The sequence below is a fragment of the Aspergillus fischeri genome, genomic scaffold (genome assembly GCF_000149645.3).
Source record: "Aspergillus fischeri NRRL 181 1099437636264 genomic scaffold, whole genome shotgun sequence".
Lineage (NCBI taxonomy): Eukaryota > Fungi > Ascomycota > Eurotiomycetes > Eurotiales > Aspergillaceae > Aspergillus > Aspergillus fischeri.
In genome coordinates, this window is record NW_001509762.1 from 2463140 (window position 1) to 2484539 (window position 21400).

The window sequence follows — 21400 nt, forward strand, 5'->3', positions numbered from 1 at the left end:
TGAGATCTTCGAGATCATGAGGTATGAGGCACTTTACCAACTCATTATTACTCCGTACGGAGTACCGTCAGTCCTTTCGGGGCCAAATCCAACTCTTTTCACTTATGGGGAAAAATGCGGAGGATCCATATGGGGTAACCATCCGTTGAAACTCCAGTCCCCATACTAATACTCGATTATCTACGTTTAAGATTTGGATCCAAACGATAATCTAGTAACTCCAAAGCTTCCACAACATGTCTCTACCTGCTGATATCATAGTCGCCTTCCTAGCTCCTGTCTAACTTCTTCCCGAGTGGTTTGCAGCACACCTGACATAACGAGTGACTGCTACGTGGCTCCGCTCCATCGCCACAGTGGAACAGTCTGTATGCACGAAATACGGGCAGCTGGACACAATTCGGTCATCATGGAGACGATTGAAGGCGTCTAGGAGCCCTGAATGCAAGTCATCTTCATCCATGTGGAAGTTGTTCTCAGCAGAGCCTTCAGACTAGTTTTGGCCGCCGCGATGTCTTGTTCTGCGTGAATCAGTTTGCATTTACTACGAATATTGGGTGTTATGGCTCGTTTCTACGCTTGCGGATGGGTCATTAGGACTCGTCTCATGCACAAGTTCCGAATCATTATTCTGCCTTTGTAGAGGAACTTCTGGAATATCCAACAGGTTGCCGGTGACTCCATCAGCTAATAGCAACTAGGTTCTACTGTTGGAATGCAAACTGGTACGCAACTAGTCGACAACAGTGTGGAACTTGGCTCTATTTCGGCCCGAGCCTACCACTCTCTGTTCAGAGATGGAATTTCTCCTCTCCTCTTCATTTCCCGCCTGCTCAGGAGACGAGAGTATTGAGCTGGTTGGCGGCTAGTATGGCGTTGCAAAACAATCATGTGGCTGACAGTATCTCCATACAAGAGGAGAGATCGGAGAGAGGCGAAAATGTACTAAGTCGTACAACTCAGCCATCAGGTGCTCTTGGGGCCTAGGCTGAGTTGTAGCACATCACATGATCGTCAAAACGTGTGCCTGTACTCCGTACTAGTAGTGCTACTACTAGTACACTATTTAGAAGATGGTAATTCTAGGCGGTTGTCATGGTCCCTGTAACCAGGACTACCTCCCTGGGGAAATTGCCGCTGGTATTATCAGCTGTTTTGTTCCTGGCCGATTTGAGGGTTTTTGTGACAAGGGGCGGACTGCCTAGGCATGCTAGCCAATATCAACCCAAGAGCGGCCAGGAGCTCTTTTGGATGGTATACTGCCCTCTCGACTGTCGCCTCTAATGGAGCATCGATAGCATGATCTACTTCCAGATGTAGTTATTAGCGGCCGCCGGTGAACATGGTACTTTGTGACTCCTGCCGACTCCAAATAGAGCTGCTGTGGAATTTGTTCGAATCTTTTGACCTGAATATGATAAATGCCTAGGTGTGGGGGTCAAATCCCAGTGGCTTCAGGCGTGAGCGTTTTGTGAATACTGGCTTATACTATGTGATCAGCAGCATCAACATCTGTGGAGAGAATAGAGATCATTGGTACAAAATACCAATACTGCAAGTGAACCTCTGACCAGCAGTTCAAAGGATCAATGGCTCAAAGGAGGTAAAGGAACCTTCTGTGAGCATCGGCTATATCCCTCGTAGAACGTAGAATTTAGAGAGGTTATTGGCCCTAACCACCTCAAACTTCTACATAATTAATTGCTTTCGAAGCTAAGACAGGCCTCAAATAATCTAGAAAAACCAGGTAGGAGGATCAGCCAGATCGGAACACTTCCAGACTTCCCCGGTATGCAGCTACGCTCTTGGAATTGAACGCAGATAAAACTTACATACCACCGGCTAATAGCAGTAAGGAGGACGATCAAACACCAATCCATTTCAGCCGGGATCGTTAACCTGAGCCGTCAACAGGTCATCTGGACGGAAAATATCCACCAAACGTCCGGGGAAAATATGGAGAAGGAAAAAGGGAGTCGGTGGCGGAGAGCCTAGATGCTAGCAAACTTGCCAAGGATTCATGGACAACCCGAATGAAACAAACAAAGCAGCTTCCTGGAAAAAATGTGATCCTTGAGGTAGAAGGCGAAAGACGCAAATTCCGTGGCGAAAGTAGGTTACTTGAACATCATTCACAAGGGAACAGTCAGCAGGACTGATAAACGGCCCCTGAGGTAGGGATGTGGCGTGTCAACTATCAGCCATGCTGTGATCAGCGAGCTCCTTCGACAATAGCGAAAGCCTCACTTCAATATTCAGGTTGACAGCCACATAGGCAGCACCGGGCTAGAATGAGGCTTGTGTTCCGTTTGGAATATGTTGGAGAGATAAATAGATTGCAATAATTGGCAGTACCTATCGGTTGGTTTGGTTGGACCAACGCCTATCGATATGGACCCATTCCTGAGTCAAGTGACTGCTCCTGGAAGATATCCTGTCCTTACTCAGCAGCAGAGCAGGTCACAGGACAAGAAGATCTTTCGTTCGACTGTCTATGAGGAAGCTGAGGTGCCTTACCCTGCCACCGTCCTTTTTTCCTCCTTGTACCTCGATGCTTGGGTATCACCCTTGATATTTTTAGCATTTTTCTGTATCATGATTCATAAGTTAAATATCAGACTTTTACTAATTATCATGGTAACTATGATTGATCATTGAGTTCAGAGTATGCTCCTAGGAACAGAGAAAGAAAACAATAAGGACCATGAAGGACCTGGTCATGTGTCAATTTGACCCCCATCTGAATGCAGGGAAGCTGTGTTCACCGGGGCCAACCCCTTATCTAAGGTATTCTGTATACCTAAGGTACTACCTTGTGTATTGTGGCTTTACCTACTCCGTACTTTACTCCATCACTATAAGAAAAAGCTCTTTGGCTCAGTACGTAAGAATTCGTGGGCCATAAAGTTCCGTACTTTCTTCTTGGGGGTGGAACTCCGGAAACAGACCGGTACGGAAACAGACCGGTAAAATTACTTTTGGTAATGACATGGTATGAAATACCAGGTGACCCACGGGAATACTCCGGAAGTGATACACAGCAATAGGGCGTAAATGAAATAAGTAAATCGATTATTAAATAATAATCGGCCCAAAAATTATTAAAAAATAAAAAGAAGGTAACTTAGGCTAGGATCTTTCCATTATTATTGTATTGTACTTACCGCCCCATCCCATCAGTCGTCACCGTAGTTCAACCTGTCCCTCGGTACCCTCGCGAACCTTTCTATGTGTGGCCATCCTTCGATTTCCTTTTTCCCTCTCTTCCTCCCCTTGTACCGTTACCATCTCGTACATACTACTGCACACGCTCTTCCGACCCTCCCCCATAAACGAACTATTGTCCGTTTTCTCTCCTTCCGCTCCTCCCTCCTCCACCTTTTACTCCCCCATATTCCGGTGCAATTCTTTTCACCTCTTTCCTTCCTCCTTCTCCAGGCTACCTCAGTCTTGTCGTCTTCTACACCCTGCTCCGTACGACCGTATCTCTCGTCGACATCGCCGTTTCTATACTCAAACGACTAATCGACCGCTTGAATCCTTCTCCGCACAAAGTTCACCCGGCGAGTTTTTTAGAACACACTAGGGCACCTAAGAGGCAAAGGAATTACATTCGTTTGGCTGCTTGTTATCACCGCGACTACCATACGTGCCTCTGGATTGCGCCTTACAAACTATCTCTTGCTCCAAACAAGTCGATTGAGGAATCGTGAGGAGCTGTGTCTTTGCATACGCCTTTGACGACAGCTAGGGTGCCATAAAACAGTTCAATCCATTCTCTGCAGCACACTCTGCAGAACCATTCACGAGGTCAGGCTCTTTGCGACATACTGCGATCAGGGAAAATACTTCTTTCGAGTTTCACGCGCCGTACGACCACGATCGGGGGAGACGGCGACCCCGAAAAAACCAACAGGGACCTATCTTGTCAAGGGAAAAAGAGTGTCATCATCCCGAAATTGTGGCGTCGCTATCATGCCTTCGCGTTTATCAACTCCCGTCCTAACTGTGGACACTGCAAAAATACACAACGTTGACACGGCTAATGCGCAGAGTCTTCATGGCATGTGGATGGGTACGTTCTAGAACCTGGGTACGAGCATAAGGTGATTGGTGACTGACATTTGTGTTCTTATTATAGTATTTTCAAAATGTGCCGATTATATGGAAGAAGGTCGTCGGTTGGAGAATCTGAGCTGGAGACTCTGGACACGTGAAACCTTCTGTGTGGAGCCGGACAAGTCCAGCGATACTTCCGTATTGCCACTCCTTCGCTCAGAAGCTGGTGACCTTCCGGAACTTTCTGCCAGCGTTGAATCTGCTGCTTCAGAACAAGCCGAGAGAATTGAGAGTCATATCAAGCGTGCTAGATGCGATCTGAAGCCTGCAGTTGTCCGCGAAGACTCGTTCTCGTATCTAGGCCGTGGAAAAGAAAAGCACATCACGTCACTCGGGTTAGAGCGCATGGTACTTAACATCAAAGAGAAGAAAAATCTCGAACCTCTCGACCCGCCGATGACTACAGTCGCCCCTCCGGTGGTTGACCTAACACCGCGACCGTCGACACCTTCCCCAACACCGCCTTCAGAATCCACTGCCACCCGCACTCCGTCCTTCCCGTCTTTCAACAAACAAGCTCTTCATTCTACGGAATCATGTTCGACGACCGCGCCGGAGGGTAACGATAGCGACGCCGCGAACGTTAATGCTTCTGACACCAGCGTTTCGTCCTCCGGTATGCTTCCTTCTCGATCGTGCTTAATAAAGTCTCCAAGTGTCGTGCGTGGCTTTTCTCCTTCGCTCGTTTCCTCGTCGTACCGGTCGCAACCAAGATTAGCGGCCGATCCTGGGCCAGCACAGCAGCCAGCGCAATTGAAACCCACGCCTTTCAAGAAAAAGGGTGGCATGTTCACACTTGGTGGTTCTTCTGGGGATGATGATGAAAGCTCGTTCGAGGACCGGATAGCGATACAAAAGCCACACCGCAGCTCGCTTTCCAACGAGCTTAGCAAGTCGGCAAACACCAATCCGAGCCCTTCAAAGAAAGTGACTTCGTTTCAAGAACAAGTTGGAATCATCAAACCCATCAGCGAGAGGTCCTACGACAATGATGAGGATGCAATCGAGACTGAGGATGAAGTTTCAGAGAGTGCTATAGAGGACGATGAGGATTCGGATTGGGAAGACTCGGTGACGGAGAGTGGAAGGTCGAGCGTCGAGGAAAGGGAGCTTTTCAAGCGGGTTGACTCCAGGCCGAACCTGGTCTCACGTCGTTCCCTTCTCACAATGATGATGCACCAGCCTACGAAGATGCAGGGGCCAGCATCACGCTCCAGCCCCGCCCTCCAGCGCTCACGGTTAACATCACCTAATGGACCATCGATCCCCGCCTCACCACCTGAAGATGAGGAGGAAAGCTTGACTATGCGTGGTCCCGATGTTCCCCGGTCGAAGCCGATCATTGTGAAGCCGTCACCACAGTCGGTCGCACACTCTCCTCGAACTACACGGAGGAACATGCTTGCCACAGAATTGACCGAGTCGTTGAGACGTCATCTACTCTGGGAGCGCCAGCAGAAGAGTGCAACCGCAAACGCTTTCCTGAAGCGACGACACACAACCCATGATATGGCGAACCTACAGGAATACCCCGAGCCCAATGGGGCACCAAAGGGACAAACATCCCAACAGAATGCTGGCGTTGGAGCCTCCGCAAAAGCACCCGCTGATAAGGATGTCGCCTCATTTAATCATTATACCGACTTCGGGCCGTGGGAATACCATGTAAAGGGATGGTAGGAGCACTCAGAACTCCGACCTTCGCCTTCTGACTTCGATTTTTTCCCTCTTTCCTCGACTCCACCTTTTCTGACCAGTCATTGACACGTATCTGTCTATTCGATGGGTTATGAGTTTTTGACGAGTGATACCCCCTCTTCGCCGCACCCTTTCTACACATTTTTTCTATCATACATGTACAGACCGCCGTCTGAGCATGCCTGTGACGCACGATCACGACTGCATTGCATATTGGCGCACTTAAGGGGATTCATATGATTGTTATTTTGCGACCTAGGCCTTTTGATTTTCTTTCCGGGGTCTTTTTTTTTTTCATTTCAGTCTTGCAATCGATACGAGGCATCGTGTGGCTGTCTGATCATCTTTTACTAAATGAGCCATACGGAGGATACAAACTTCTTAACCATTAATCCTGTACAGATTTCGTCTGAATCAGGCGGTTGTTTTCTTTACGACATTTTTCCCTTTTTTATGCATGGATTTTCGCATCAAAAAAGAAAAGCCATGGATGTTATTATCACAAATAGCGACGGCCTCATCTCGAGGTTTCCACAAACATATTCTGACTCTCATTGTCATCTGTTGATTTGCGAGCTTTCTGATACCAAATACCATATTCTGACCATTGATGTATGTCGAGGAATCTTTGTCTACTAGATGGTGCTTCTGGCCTCATTGTCCTGTACCATGTCATGTACTCCTACATTGAAAGCATATTTTGAGACAATTCCACCGCAATAGAGCCTTATCGCTGCACTGCATCCTGAGCATTGTAATATTGTATAAACGAAGCTTGTAGCCATGATTGGTGGCGCATAGACATTACGTGTCAGCAATAACTAACAAGTCATTTCTTCGCAGGGATGCATTTGATTATTTAACAATTATCAGCACTAATGCATAGGAATATATTAACCTTTTAAACCATGGTCGGTTAATGTCTTGATATGCACAACCGACTGCCGGAGGGGCGGTTTCCATCTGCATGGCCCTGCTCGGGTGGTGATCTAGAATCGTCGCATTGATCCCTTCACATGAAAATCGACTCACAATGACCTGCCTGGCCAAGGCAGAAGCTAGAGTCCAGAATCTTGATTCTGCACCTTCTTTTCCCATTATTCATTACATTTGATGATTTGAGCTTTCCTTATCTCTTTTGGACTACCGATATACAGGATCTAGAATTTGTAGACAGGTACTAAGTAGTATGGGGTTTGTGCGGAGTTACCTTACTTTTCTAAATTTATCACGGATGTACGGTGTACCCACCGTTCCCATCGAGTAAGTCATGACGATATCGTCGAAGTGATGAAGACAACTATCATCATCGTTTCCAGCTCCGACCGAAGCTTTGATCCCACGGAGCTATCTAGTAGCTTACCTTTACTGAGGATTGAATAATACTTACCAACGATACAGGGTACGATACTTTACTCTCCTCTGTTCGGATCCCGACCTACTTCGCTGCCAGTGGGTGATGTGATGCCAAAGGAACATCACCTTGACGCTGACGCCCACGCCTTGATTCGATATCATCATGAGATGATAAACGTCCATGCGCCGCCACCCGCGCGCGAAAAATCTAGATTCTAGAATCTGCTGGAGCCTGGCTGGTGGTCAGCATCATAAATTGCCCTGGTATTTTCTTTCCTTTTTGCGTTTGGTGTCTCGGATAGAACTGGATGTTTTCCGGGCTTAAGCTCTGCAGATGACTGTACTTCCGTACATTTAGCTGGTTGTATTTGTCAACTGTACCAGAGGAGCTTATTTGTTTGTTCCATGTGAGTATGAGGTATTTCTGTTGTTCTTCACTTCAGGGTGAGAGATAGGTTGAGTACCCAAGAGGTAGGTGCAAAACTATCGTCTACGCTGGACTGGCTATGTCTGGGCTACGCTGCGTGTCTAGAATACTGGCTACAGGGTTCAGGGCGTGTGGAAGAGCTACAAGTACCTTGAATGACTGGCGTAGGTATACTTGATGTACTGCAGGACGAGCATCTTACCCAATTTTACTGAGGTTGGCGAGCTTTTCTGGAAAGGTATAGATTGATTGTCAGAAGAATTGAAAGTCTGAGACAGGGCATCACTAGGATTGATTCACATTGATATCATTTCCCTAGTTAAGTTCAGCTAGGGAGTTGTGGTCGAGATTAATAGGAACCGTTGGCGATCATCGCCCGTCAAGATGACATCATAGTGATCGAGCGCATCTTCAAATCGACGCTGCAAGGCTACAAGGCTACAAGGCTGCAAGGCAGGCAAGATGCAGTCTTGCTTAAGGTAAATTCAATACAGCAATTCCATCCCACACTAACTGCTTTTGTTCTGTTAAAAGGGAAACTCACTCCGCGTACGGAATAGACGACCATTCGTTTCTGGATAGCGTGGACGGTGGGCCACTCAGGTCTCAGCTCCTAATCTTCCCGATCTCTCGTGGAGTGTACCATTATAAAGGGCCAGAGGCTGAGAAAATTTGCAGGTTGATATCCGCCAGGGCCCGAAGACGCGGAGCCTGTAACGCGACGTCTGTGGCTGGTGACTTGGACGCGTGTGGATCTAAGATCTTGCTGATCCTGAGGTCTTGTCAGGTCCAGGTCCCGGTCTAACCTTCGGGTTTCTACTCCAGCAGTGGCTGTCACTGTAACTGGACATGAATGCTCCTATAGGCAGACAGAATCGGCAGCCTTCCAGAAGAAGGTTAGAGCAGGAGAAGACTCTTCTTGTGTCGCTTTATGCTTTGTGTCTTCGCTGTGGGTCAGATGTGGATCGATGGCCGACGGGCAATGATGGTTTGTAGGACACTGCGTAGCTTCACCGGTACTGATCGTTATACAATGACAGCGTATGTAGGTGACAGAAGACTGTACGGCTGAACGTATACGCTGCGACACATTTTGATATCTTGGTGGAGGTCGTGCTCAAGTTGCTTCCTGATTCGACGTTGCTCGGATCGAATCATGGTACGGAGTTAGAGTGGTGTGGAACTTGAGAGGATTTCGCGAATCAGGCTCAGTTTCAAGACGAACTGATTCACGCGCGGAGCAATGTGCACCGGCTTTGACTCTGACAGTGACAGTGACAACAAGGAATCAGCGAGCTTGTATTCATTCGGCATGCCCAATTCTGCGCTCGGCAAGCCGAGAGTTGTACCCATCGAGCTTCATTCCGTCGGAGTCTTACCGACTCCATGTTGATACTCCGTCGTCCAAGCAAGTTTGTGTCAAATACTGATACTATACAACAGGCATATCGATCCTGAAGGTGGGACCTCCCTGCGCCTCAACAAAATGAAAATAGGAAGCTAGATAGTGTCAAAGCACAAGTAAAATGGCAAGTGCATGAAATATCAGTTCACGCCTGACAAATCCGAAATCGTTGATTGACTCAGTCACTTCAGGACTTGAAGCCTCTAGTCTAGACCTCGAAATGCCACTCGAACGGAAAATTTCTTCACTTGAACGACCTATAATACTTCATTTAATGCCTGAACACGGGCCAATCATGGCTTACGAGTCGAGTTTTTCGAGCGGCAAATTTCCTCACAGGACCGTTTCTTGTCCAGCTTCCAGGTTGCTAGGGATCTTATCCCGATATCTCGGGATCATGCCGAGCTTTGGGCATTCACCGGTCGGGCTGGCCGACCGTTCGATTTCAACTGCCCTAAGAGGCATCGGCTCCGCATAAAACAATTGTCGGTTTTGTTGAAAACCTATAAGAAAAATTTTCCTTAAAGAGGGACGTCATAGCCTGTGGTAGGCGTTCTAGATGAGCCGGCGTCTCACCTTGAGAACGTCTCAGGTCATGTCAGGTAAAGAGGCCGCAGTGGACGTTAGAGGGACACTAGTCAAGCTGGACGCAGACAAGAACTAGACAAGGTATATACGAAGTTGTTTAAATTGCCGCCCCGGTATTTGTTCGATATGCCAGCTGGGACCATCCTGTCAAATAACTTGGGGCGGCGAAATCAGCACGTGAATCAAAGCTGTTTCATCACGGAAACCATAATACAAGAAGAACGTGAATCGCTGCAAACAAAGGACGGAATATGAGCCAACCAGCAGCCATGGGTTCAAAAAGCGAAACGCCAGTTTCGACCATGCTTCGAGAAACCTTCTAGAAGAGGGGAAAAGAGTTTCTGGAAATTCATGATTGGCGGACTGAGATGTTGTGCGACGTTCTCGGAGAATTTGGAAGGCAACAATACGTTTGGTACCGGTACATTACACATGGTTCGAAGCAAGCTCCGCTCAGCTCCAATATATGCCTGGCTGGTGGGCCAATCAATGCCCAAGCATCTATCGTATATTGAGGAAACTGAATTGATGCCCAATAAGTAGTCAGAAAAGATGGTTGATTCTTTCTGACCATCTTGTTGTTGGTTTGAAGCCGTGGGTTTAGTTTATCTTGAACCTTGTCGGGTACAACTAACTTTGATCTCGAGGGAGGTGCTTTGCACTACTGTGCGTACTAGAGCATCCAAGGCTCTTACAGAGCGGGGAAGGCAGTACCAGGCTTCACTTTAAATCGAGGGGTAGTTACAAGTTACATACATGAATCGGAGCACTCTCCTCCTCACCGCTGGAGTTGACTTCCAAAACACTGCGTAGATAGACTTCGACTAGAGCCTGTGGAACAATAATAGAAGACTCTATTATTGATTTGAGCACTACCGTTACAACAGATATCTAGACCTTCGAAAGTTCAAAGTCCAGGTGCTCAGAAGCATATGTGACTTGAGAGGACTGCTCCGTCCTCCGTCCTCCGTCCTCCGCGTTTGTACTCCGTACCTAGAAGCTCAAGAGTCGAGACCGAGACAATCATTTGATGTCAGTCCCGCGGTCGGAGTAATAACGGAAGAACTCAGTCCCTCCGTTCCTCTAACAAGTTGTGTCGTGGTAATCATGTCTTCATCCAAATATTGACCTCATTATTATCCTTGAACGTGGATTGAGATCTATCCTCAACATCCTTAGGTAAAGGTTCCAAGGCTTGTAGTTGTGCTGCAAAAAAATTTTCAGGTCCGGTGACTTGAAAGGTAACTGGGACGGGTTGTACTCTGTACTTGGTAGGTCCTTACCGGATTCGGGAGAGCTCCTGATTATTTTCGTCTAGTGGACCCAGGTTGCATTCCGATGTTTTCATCTCAGCTTGGAGCGTATTTTGGAGGCGCGCGGGGAGGGGTCTAGAAGGCATCTGATTTGGCGGGGAAGTTGGGACAATCCCTTAGTGAACTTTTGACACGATCCTGGACGTTAAAATCCGAGTCAAAATGTATTGATGGCGTCCAGTTATATTGAGTCTCAAGACTAAGAAGATAATTAATGGTTATGGACAGCATACGAGAAGTCAGCTTGAGGGAAGATATCAAGGGTGCTATCATTCGGGATTACTCCAAGTATTGCTTTTGATCTAGATCTCCAAATCCGGTGGGAAGATCCCGGGTGCGTTAACCGTATGGTAATTTCGTAAGGTTCTGTTTTGTATTCAAACAAACCATAAGATACGATACATGCACTGTTATAAATCTCCCCTAGATACGAACGAAGTAGCATTATTCCTATGAAAGGCCTTCTTCAGTGTCAACCTAGAAGCTCTGTGCATGACACATTGCACGGACGGAGCTAACTATTATGCACATGCGAGTCGGTGCTGCCGGTGCATGCTGTCAATGCTGATGCGCATGGGAAAGGTCGCAGGGGTGGCTCCTGATAATACGTAATGATGATATTCGTATCATCTGCCACAGTGAATTCATCGAGGCAGAACTTGCTCATGAAGGGTCAGAGACAGCATCCCGTCACAGAGTAACAGTTGGTGGGTTTTTGTCACACGGTAAAAAGATCCGGCCGTTGAGGTTGAAGGATTGGTGAATTTGCCTACGTTGAAGCTGGTTGTTGAGGATGGGTTACAACGCAATTGACTCGAGTACTTTCGATGCTTGTTCTGATAGACTTCAAAAGCCTTCTTCAAAAGTGCCATTTTATATGGAATACAGAAGGTGGCGGCTCGCCGGGGCTGGCGACCTCGGTTGGGAATGACGTTGGCGCTATTGACATAGTAACCAAGCAGTTTTTTTGGGGTCCTCCGTAGATCACAGCCTCCAAGACGCTGGTCTGCAGCTAATCTTGGTTCGTATTCAGAAGCCAGACAGATCAAGGGACATGCCGAGTAAGGAGATTGACTACATTGACCCAAGAAGAGAGCTGGCCCTTGGCGAAACATCTGACCTACATACGGCGGATTGCGGGTTGCGTGTCTGCGTAGAGTGATTCATCTAGTGACTCAAACATCGTCAAGATGAGTCTTTGTCACATATCGGTCATCCCCGGACTCATACTTCCCCACATCTTCAAAATATGAGGTCATGAATCACAGTTTGCTTGCGCCTCATCGTATCTTTAGGTCGACACGTAGAGGAGAAGGCAGATGACACATTCTCGGAGAGGTTTAATGCTTCTTATTATGGTGCCTGAACCACATGGATGATATCCATCCAAGATCATTTGTGTGTTGTCTTAACTGCAAGATTCGAAGAGAATCTATAAATCTTACATCACGTGTTGCCTGACCGCCCTGGATTGGAAACGATCATCAGTCAGCATCATCACAGTTGTTGATACTACTACAACGACGAGGTATATTGCCATTTCTATTAGCAATATTGTGTTCTTAATAAGAATACGAGTCCTCATTCATCGCCTGATATTTACTATTCCAGCTTCGACTCTTTTCTCACGTAACGGCTGCAGCATTCTAATATCTTGGATCGGTTGTCCTACGGTACCTCTATTAGCCACCGTCGATCTCGCGGTCACCGGATCTCTGCGTTGGCAGGTTGATCACACTTTACAGTACTTCGCCCCTGTCCTAGAGTCCTAAGATTGACTGACTGACAAGTCATCATAGCCCTTTGCGGAAAGGTATTGTATTATGTGTGTCGCTTGCCGCGTGATCTGTTGAGCATTTTGCGACACTATCACTTCTACTAGCTAGAAATGGTTGTTCGGACACCATTTTAGATAGTAGAAAATGACGGTGCACCAACATGTTCAGCAAGATCTTACTCGTCTGATTGAAGGCTGCCTTGAGCCGTACTGACACCATATCGGTAGGATGGACTCCACTAGCGGTCTTGGAGCACCTGATAGCTTGAACAGACATGCAGCCTCTACCAATGGTAAGACTCCTTATTTTCTTATCCTGTACCGAGTACAGTAGGGCTGCACCTCAGAATGCAAGACTCTCTCCTATCATGAAATCAATGGTCCCACAGCAGGATTTGTTTTTCTTTCTATGCAAGCTCAGCAGGCCTAGGTCTCTGTCGATGCACAAATGTTCCACATCCGTCTCCACGCAGATCCTGACCGTATTTTCATTAAATCAGCAGGCGCTGAAGGCGCTGCTTGGCCCCCTTTCCCTCCTGTGAATCGGACCTAGCGGCCCGCAACCTTTTTTGATCACGCGCTCACCATGATACTCTTATTTTGACATAGGCCAACCGTCAGCCACTGGCGCTGAGCTGGCGACTGCCCAGCCTCAAGATTCTACAGTAGTAGCCAGCCTGTCAGATGTTCCCAACCGGTCAATCCCAAAGCAGAGGGCTAAATGCCGCTTCTTCACATCCCAAAAGGGTAAGTCTTGTTCCTGTCATATTTTTCCCTGCTGCGACTATTTGTTATGTTTGGGTTTGGCTGCTCTCCTCCTGGAAGCTGTACTTGGAGTTATTGGCTCCGTTCGGGGTACAGTTGCGTGTGGGATCGAAGAAAGACACTTCGAGGTTTCCGTAATGTACTGTCTTCAGAGAAGACTTATCAGCTGACCTCGCCTTCATTGCTGTTCATTTACCTTCTGTACTAACTTGCATCAAGGATGTCGCGCCGGCGATGCTTGCCCGTATATCCACGATTTGGCCGATTCTAAACGGAAGAACGCACAGCCTGGGGCGCAAGTGCAGGCCGGCTCAGCCAATGAGGTCGAAGATTCACAAAATTCTTTACAAGGTGTATCTACCGATGTTAGAAGTCTTTCCATCAATGACACAAAGGAAGTCAAGGCTGTTCCTCAGGCAGGAGCCAAGCCAAGCATCCACGCCGGCCAAAGGCCTATCTCTAAGGCCGAAAGCTCGAGCCCCAGGGAATTTCAGATCAACCAGCTGAGACGAAGGTTTCGTCCAAAGGAAACCAATGACACCTCAGGAACATTCTTAACGATCGAAATGGCTCCTTCTGACCCCGATTTTCCTTTTGAATTGGATAAGCTGCAATGCATTCTGCATGTGCCGCTGTCGTATCCTGGACAAGGAAGACCTACCTTAAAAGTAATTAATCCGGACATGGAAAGAGCTTTCCAAACCAATGTGGAGAGAGGATTTGATGATATTGTCGACAGTACATTGAGAACAGGTGGTCGAGGAACTCTGTTGAGTTGGATGAACAGCCTCGATCGGCATCTGGAGCGCTTGCTTACGACCACTGAAAGAGGGCCCACCCTCAAGTTCGTCCCTAATGTTGGCAGCAAGGAAGTACAGGAGCGTCGAGCGCCAGAGCAGGTACGAGTATCGCACACTGATACGCCTGCAACAGAACGAAAGCCAGTTCCAAAGCCAACGTCATCAGTCACGAATGTGTCTAGGGTTTATACCGCAGAAGAAAAAGCCCAAGCAGAACGAAGAAGGGCAGTTGAAACAAAACAAATCGAGGCTCGGCTCGGTAGATTGCCCCTGTTTCAGAAGTCTCGAGATGAATTGTCCTTCGTTATTCCTGTGCAACCCTCCAAAGTCGAACGCCTGCCTGTTCCACTTCGGCCAATCAAGACAGTGAAGTTGCTGGTGCCTCGTCTATACCCCCTCGAGCCCAGTTCAATTGAGCTTCAGGGTGTAAGATCTCCTGAGGCCCAGTCTGTAGAGGTTGGCTTCTCGCAGTGGGTGAAGGCAAACGCTCAGCTTAACCTGATGTCCCAAATCAACTACTTGACGAGCAATATGCACACTCTTGCGACGACCGCCTTAGAATTGGCGTCGGAACCGAAGCAAGAACCGACCACGAGCTCCGCGGATCTGCCAGATGAATCTGCACCGTCTGGCTCAAACAATCCGATGTTTGAGGTGGAGGACAAGCCCCATATTCGTGTCATTCCACGTCCTCCAGAATGGAGTGCAAGAGATACTGATGAGGGCAGCGAGGTCTCGGACTTCTCAACATCGGAAGACAGCTTCACAGACGAGGATGGGGACGACGAGGACGGCGGCGCTCCTGTTCCTGAAATGCCAGGACCGACGGCTGAACGTGGTGTGGCCCTTTCCTTCCCCTACCTGGAGCTGTATGGCATTGAGCTCCTGGAGCTCGTAGGTCTCTACATTACAGTCAAGTGCGATCGTTGCAAAGAGCAAGTGGATGTGAGAAATATTCCGCAGGTCAAGAATAAAAGAGATGTATTGGCTCCGAAAGTCGAGACGTGCAAGAAGTGCACCAACACAATGAGCCTTGGTAAGCATATCTCACTCCAAAGCCTGAAAAAACCTACATAATAACCTGCGCTCTTGCCAGGCTTTCGAAGACAGCTGATGCATGCACACTCCACCCGCGCGGGATATTTGGATCTGGACGGCTGTACCGTTGTCGACCTTCTTCCCAGGTGAGAGCTACTCAAGTGTCTGCGAACTCCGAGCGAACGTCGCTCACATCCATGTAGTAGCTTTATCCCGACCTGCGCAGAATGCTCGACCACATTTCCCGGCCCTGGCGTGGTTGCAGTTCGCGGCGAGAGTGCAACTGCTTCCTGCCGTCAATGCCATCACAAAATGGGTAAGCTCAGACATTGTGAAATCCTGAGCGTTGACTAACCATCGGACATCAGTCTTCAAAATCCCCGAGGTCAAGTTCTTGATCGTAGGATCTGCTGCATGTGAGTTGTGACAAAATCGTTGTCCTCGGCAAACATGTGTTGACAACTTGCTCTAGTCACCTCCCGTGATCGTGTTCCACAGAGGAAGAAGGTACGTGCAATACATCTTGTCGCCGAACTCACAAAGTCTTACTTAGAAAATGTTTAGCCAAAAGAGACCCTTGGTATAGTCGCTGGTCAGGAGCTACCTCGTCGAGGCCGATGTATGCACTATGGTAAAAGCTATCGGTGGTTCAGGTATTACCGTCTCTTGCAAGTTTTCAGCTGTCTTCTCATTCGCTTACACTTTCAATAGGTTCAGCTGCTGCGCAAAGGTCTTCCCTTGTGACAAGTACGTCAGCCCGCCCGGGCCTAGCTGCTCGAGTCTGCCATGGCCATTAGCTGCAACCTTCCCCCATGATGATACTCAACTAACTAATATAGGTGCCACGACGCAGCTACAGATCATCCAAACGAACATGCAAACCGCATGATTTGGTAAGTGCATAGCTCATTGTCTTCGGAGCCAACACCTTCTTACCCCTCCCTAGTGGTTTCTGTTCAAGAGAACAAATCTACCGACCCGAGAACTGCGGTATATGCCGTGCTGTCCTCGTCGGAAAGGCAGGAAGCGGTTTTTGGGAAGGAGGAAAAGGTACTAGGAACAAGGTTCTGATGAGCCGAAAGGGTACGCTTCCTTATTGTTTCATGGTTTATTTCTACGCTGACTAGCTTCAGACCCGCGAAAGTACAAACGCCTGGGAGCCACAAAGCCAGGTGGTTCGAGCTCCTCGAAGAAATAATGGTTTTTGCGGTGGATGTCATCGTCTGCCTGCGCTTTGGAAAGCATTCTGGGAGTAATGCATTCTATTCCAGCATATAGACTTGCATCAACATGTTATAGTAGCATCTCGCGGGTATGACTTTGAGCTCGTATAATAGAGTCCAATGGCTAACTGGGGGTAATCTCCTGAGCCAGGTAGAATGCACGGGAAAACAAGACCGTGATTCAATCGCTATCATTAGATACATGAAAAGACGAAAGACCTGTAATCGCACCCTCCCTCCCATCCGGCGTATGTGCCCTCCTAAAACCAAGCCACTAAAGAACGCGCCGAACAGCGGAGAAACCCGAGGCGTACGGGGTTGAGGGCACAGCAGCACACGCTGCGGAGTAACCCGGGCAGCAGCTTCATTAAAGTCGGTGCGTTCGTCCGGGAGGTTTAGGCTCAATCGCACCTGGTGGTCCGGCCTACTTGGTTGGTAGGCCATGGTGATGCGAGTAAGTGAGAATCGGTCGAATTCTACAGGACGGGATATCGAGGTACCCGCAGCAGATGTCATGGCATTCTTTTGTGGACGAGCAATTAGTGGTGACCATTTTTCTTGACAAAGCAGCCCTGGAGACCCCTCTCATTCCCGGTAGTGAAATGGCCCCTCAGGATCAGCTGTTTTACGCCTGGCTAGCTCAAAAGCTAGACAGGTATCTGCAGTTACTTTTGTGTGGCGATATCCCTAATAGTTGGGACTGTTTTCTCACAAATACGGACACCAGAACATGCAAATTTTCCAATTGTCCAACGAGCAATGCTTCGCATTTTTCAACTATAGGGAGAGCATGGTTCAAGGCCCAGGACGCGCAAACTCCTGATCCTGTTGAACAGAGAGCGTACCTGGGCCCGATATCTCGAGCGAGGTCCTTCAGAGGACAACTCGATTCTCGTCGACCCTTAGACGGACATGCTGGGGTTTTGGTGATTTTTCCCTCGCCGCTCTATCGAGATAACCCAGGAAATCCAGGTGGCACGACGATCATCATTCTCTCAACATGACTGTCACCTCTCTCTGGATAACGGGCGAATGCAATTGGCTGTATTTTGAATAGCGTATCTGGCCTGGTTGGTTCGATCAGCTTATCAGCTTCAATTGCGGCGTGGCTTCCCATAAGGCGAAGGTAGGTATTTCGGACGATATCTCTGTAACCGATGATGGTCTGATCTGACAAGCGAGTGATGACTGAGAATATCATGTATATTTCGTGGTCGGACCTGCGAGATGATGGGACGACTAGAAGTTCAAGTAACAGTCCGAGCGTGCAGACCGAAAATGGTTCATTGAATGACACCAAGTGATTGTTCAGATCTGAGAGAATAACTGCTTTTTTCCAACCATCCATCTCGAATTCCCATGAGGCTTGCAGTATATTTCAATATGAACTGATGGCAACTGCTGCCTGGATCACTTTGAACTTCCTGCTGTTGAAGAACAGTCCATGTATCCTGTGGAGCTGATGCGAAGGACAATGCCGTGGATGGAAATTAGAAACGCGCTTCGCGATCGTGGATGAGTGCGACCAAAATTGAGAAATCACTGGCGAAGGGATGGCCTTGTGCTAGATGCGACTTGAATGTGCATTAACTAGTTCTGACACCCGGAAGGTCAGCGAAGCTCTCATCAGAAACCATGTCCCTTCGGGAATGAATAGAAGCCACAATGACAGCGGTGGTCGTCCATGTTGTCCTTCGTGTAGCTGATGGCAGGACGAGTCAAGAACAGATTCATAGGAGGAGAGCTCCAGGTCTTATCTGTCGAAAAGGGGTATACCAGCGCTGAATGATTTTGAGGTTTTCATCTAGCAGTGAATGATGCCTTGGACATATCTGTCGGTGAAAAGGACTGAATGGAATGGTCTACAAACGACGGCGGGAAAGGAATGCAAGAAGGATTATTGCATGTTTGTCCAACACACACGGAAAGAACTAAAACAAGTTTTATTTTAGAACAAACGCTACGTACAATGCAAAGCTACATGCCTGGTATCCAACAGAAAGCAAAGATACGAATGAGCAAAAAGCACCAAAGTCCTATACAAGGTTGCCACGGAGGGCCTGTTCCCGTTCAATGGCCTCAAAGAGCGATTTGAAGTTGCCGGCGCCAAAGCCGGAGAAGTTGTGTCTCTGGATGATCTCAATGAAGACGGTGGGACGATCCATCAAGTGCTGTTCTCTATTAGCGTGACTGACTGCGGCTGCCTGCTGAACGGAAAGTGACATACCTTGGTAAACAGCTGCAGCAGATATCCGCCCTCGTCAAAGTCAATGAGGATGTCCAGGCTGCGAATTGTCTCAAAGTCCTCGTGGAGAGTCAGGCCAGCTTTCTTCAGCCGCACCTTTATGTCTTCGTAGTATGTGTCTGGAACCTTGATGAATTCAACACCGCGAGCCTTGAGGTTGGTAATGTCTCGGATGATGTCGTTGGTGAGGAGAGCAATGTGTTGGACGCCTGCGCCGTTGTAGAAGTCGACGTATTCTTCGATCTGGGATTGCTTCTTGCCCTTGGCGGGTTCGTTGATGGGCATCTTCACCACCTCGTTCGGCGAGGCCATCACAATGCTCTTGAGAGCGGAGTATTCCCTGGAAGTTGCGTTAGTCTTCCGCTGAAATGTCTTGTTAACAGATAATACTCACGTGCAGATTTGCTTGTCGTCAACAGACCAGAAACGATGGAAACCGAGAGTCTTCTCGTAGCTGATAACAGTCAGCACCAGGATGATCTATGGCTAAAGCGGGCCACTTACTATTCGCAAACCTTGTCCATTTCATCCCAGTCCTGGTTTCCGACGCAGTGGTCAATCCGGTTCAAGTGCACGCCAGGCAGCAGCTGAGAGATCGGGTCCTCTGCCCCGGTTTCCACGCGATATCCTGGCAGGAATGCGCCGTGATACGAGCCCCTCTCCAGTAAAGTGTGCGTGGTCTCGCCATAAGTCTGGATAGTTGCCACTCGCACCTGGCCATCGGCATCCTCAAGGGTCCGAGGGTGAGAAACAACCTTGGCACCATTGTTCGTCGCAGCATAAAAGACGGAGTCCACCGAGTCGACCTCAAAAGCAACGTCCTTGACCCCGTCACCGTGCTTCTCGAGATGAGCATGGATCTCCTTGAGCAGCTCCTGCTCTTCAGGAGGGAAGCGGTCGATCTGATCCAGCGACCGGAGAGGCGAAGTGAGGATGAAGGTGATGTCGCCGTTGCGGACGACGTGGGAGCAGACGCTGCGGCATCCTGTCTCGAGACCACGGTAGGCGACGCGCTTGAAGCCCATGCGGGTAATGTAGTACGAGGCGGCTTGCTTTGCGTTGCCTACGTACCAGTGCACATGGTCATAGCCTTTGTAGCTGGCAAGACTAGAGGAAACCCGATCGGTTGGTGGAGGGCTCGTAGAGATAGCCGAGGGAGCCATATTGAAGTCAAGTGGGAAGAGATGATAAGTTGTTCTTGTCAAGTAAGAGATTAGCCTGCGATATAAGAGCTATTGGAAAGGCTGTTGGATCTCGGTTTGTCTGTTGAGCTTGAACCATTGTCATGACCGGACGAGCCATATCTCTTATAAGGTGAACCAAACATCCGAGCACGGATAAAAGCCACATCTCCCAGTGTATAACGTCTTTGAAGCTTCCGTGCTTAATCATGATGGCATCGATAGGCACGAGACCCATTCAGGATGTTCACTCAACCAAACGGACGACTCTTTTTGGCTCGAGGCGGCTGCGGGCGGATATTTAGATGAGATACCCGGGTGGGCGCGGGTATTTGAACAAATATCCGGGGCTCGGTGACGATCACATGGACGATGGGGGAGCGTCAAAGAGCCGGTAGTATCCTAATCATATTGATAAATAATTTATATTATCGGTTTGATGAGCTCATACTCAAGGCCGACGACTCTCTCCAGATAAGTGTTCAAGCTCTTGGAATAATTGTTTTGTTCATTGAACAACGATCCGTGACACTACTGCATCATCCATTTCTTCAGCTGCGATATCGAAACACCAAACAAGATGGCCTCAGGCACTACAATTCAACCCAGTCGGCCTTCCCTGACATCCAACGACTCTGCAGTCCTACAAGCTCTCTTCGACGCCGAATCATCCCCTTCCTCAGCCGTCACAATCGACCCATCACTCTCCCCATTCCCAGAATACCTCCACATCTCAGCGAGCGACCACGAGTCCCTTAAAGCCCGCGAGCTGAGCATCATCCGCAGCCTCCAATCCGACAATGTCTCAATGGACACCATCACATCCGCTATCAGGGACCTCGACGCCCTGATCATCGAGCACCCGACTTACCCATCCGCCTACGTCAACAGAGCCCAGGCCCTCCGCCTACACATCGAAAAGACAGCAGAGGCATCGACAGACCCAGACGAAGCTATCTTCACCCCTGGAAACACTAAGTCAGCCTCGCGCCTCTTCTCTGATCTAGGGCAAGCGATCTCGCTCTGCACGCCCAGGTCGCCTGCTGATCCGGTCTCGACGGTTCAGGCGCGTATCCTCGCGGACTCGCATACGCATCGTGGATATCTGTTGCTCAAGGCTGCGAGGTTGAAGAAGAATGCAAACGGTAATGAGATGGTAGGGGGCCCGGATAAGTTGCGGGATATGGGGCCTGATCAACTCGAGGAGATGGCGAGTAGGGATTTCTTCTTTGGAGGGAGGTATGGGAATAAGGTTGCCCAGCAGTTGGCTGTGCAGACGAATCCGTATGCGAAGATGTGTGGAGCGATTGTTAAGGAGGCGTTGAGGAAGGAGGTTGAGGGGGCTATTTGATGAGCTGGATTTTATAATGCATTTGTAAATATACCATGATCTGTATTCTGGCGCCACAATTCATGATTTCGATTAAAGCACTGTGACACTGATAGAGTTTTGGTGATATATAGC

The 21400-nt window shown here is 48.5% G+C and overlaps 5 protein-coding genes across 5 annotated transcripts, besides 3 other annotated features; 3 read left to right on the forward strand and 2 right to left on the reverse strand.

The window, feature by feature from the left end:
- Window positions 1-2937: 2937 nt before the first annotated feature.
- Window positions 2938-2968: a microsatellite.
- Window positions 2969-3975: 1007 nt separating this feature from the next.
- On the forward strand, window positions 3976-5799 carry NFIA_080960 (uncharacterized protein; the record flags this gene model as incomplete). Its single annotated transcript, XM_001260048.1, has 2 exons — window positions 3976-4075; window positions 4142-5799. The coding sequence occupies 2 exons, from the start codon at window positions 3976-3978 to the stop codon at window positions 5797-5799; spliced, it is 1758 nt and encodes a 585-aa protein (XP_001260049.1).
- Window positions 5800-8025: 2226 nt separating this feature from the next.
- Window positions 8026-8054: a microsatellite.
- Window positions 8055-10544: 2490 nt separating this feature from the next.
- Window positions 10545-10569: a microsatellite.
- Window positions 10570-11420: 851 nt separating this feature from the next.
- NFIA_080970 (uncharacterized protein) lies at window positions 11421-11573 on the reverse strand (the record flags this gene model as incomplete). Its single annotated transcript, XM_001260049.1, has 1 exon — window positions 11421-11573. The coding sequence occupies one exon, from the start codon at window positions 11571-11573 to the stop codon at window positions 11421-11423; it is 153 nt and encodes a 50-aa protein (XP_001260050.1).
- A 1339-nt stretch (window positions 11574-12912) lies between these two features.
- NFIA_080980 (uncharacterized protein) lies at window positions 12913-16484 on the forward strand (the record flags this gene model as incomplete). Its single annotated transcript, XM_001260050.1, has 12 exons — window positions 12913-12976; window positions 13293-13430; window positions 13668-15284; window positions 15345-15432; window positions 15490-15602; window positions 15655-15702; window positions 15759-15793; window positions 15851-15939; window positions 15998-16033; window positions 16126-16179; window positions 16233-16336; window positions 16414-16484. 12 exons carry the CDS (start codon window positions 12913-12915, stop codon window positions 16482-16484), a joined length of 2457 nt encoding a protein of 818 aa, XP_001260051.1.
- Window positions 16485-18545: 2061 nt separating this feature from the next.
- NFIA_080990 (4-hydroxyphenylpyruvate dioxygenase family protein) lies at window positions 18546-19917 on the reverse strand (the record flags this gene model as incomplete). The annotated part of the gene is made up of 4 exons (XM_001260051.1): window positions 18546-18680; window positions 18737-19094; window positions 19149-19208; window positions 19259-19917. The coding sequence occupies 4 exons, from the start codon at window positions 19915-19917 to the stop codon at window positions 18546-18548; spliced, it is 1212 nt and encodes a 403-aa protein (XP_001260052.1).
- Window positions 19918-20515: 598 nt separating this feature from the next.
- Window positions 20516-21286, forward strand: hmgX (the record flags this gene model as incomplete). Its single annotated transcript, XM_001260052.1, has 1 exon — window positions 20516-21286. One exon carries the CDS (start codon window positions 20516-20518, stop codon window positions 21284-21286), a length of 771 nt encoding a protein of 256 aa, XP_001260053.1.
- Between the last annotated feature and the right edge of the window lie 114 nt (window positions 21287-21400).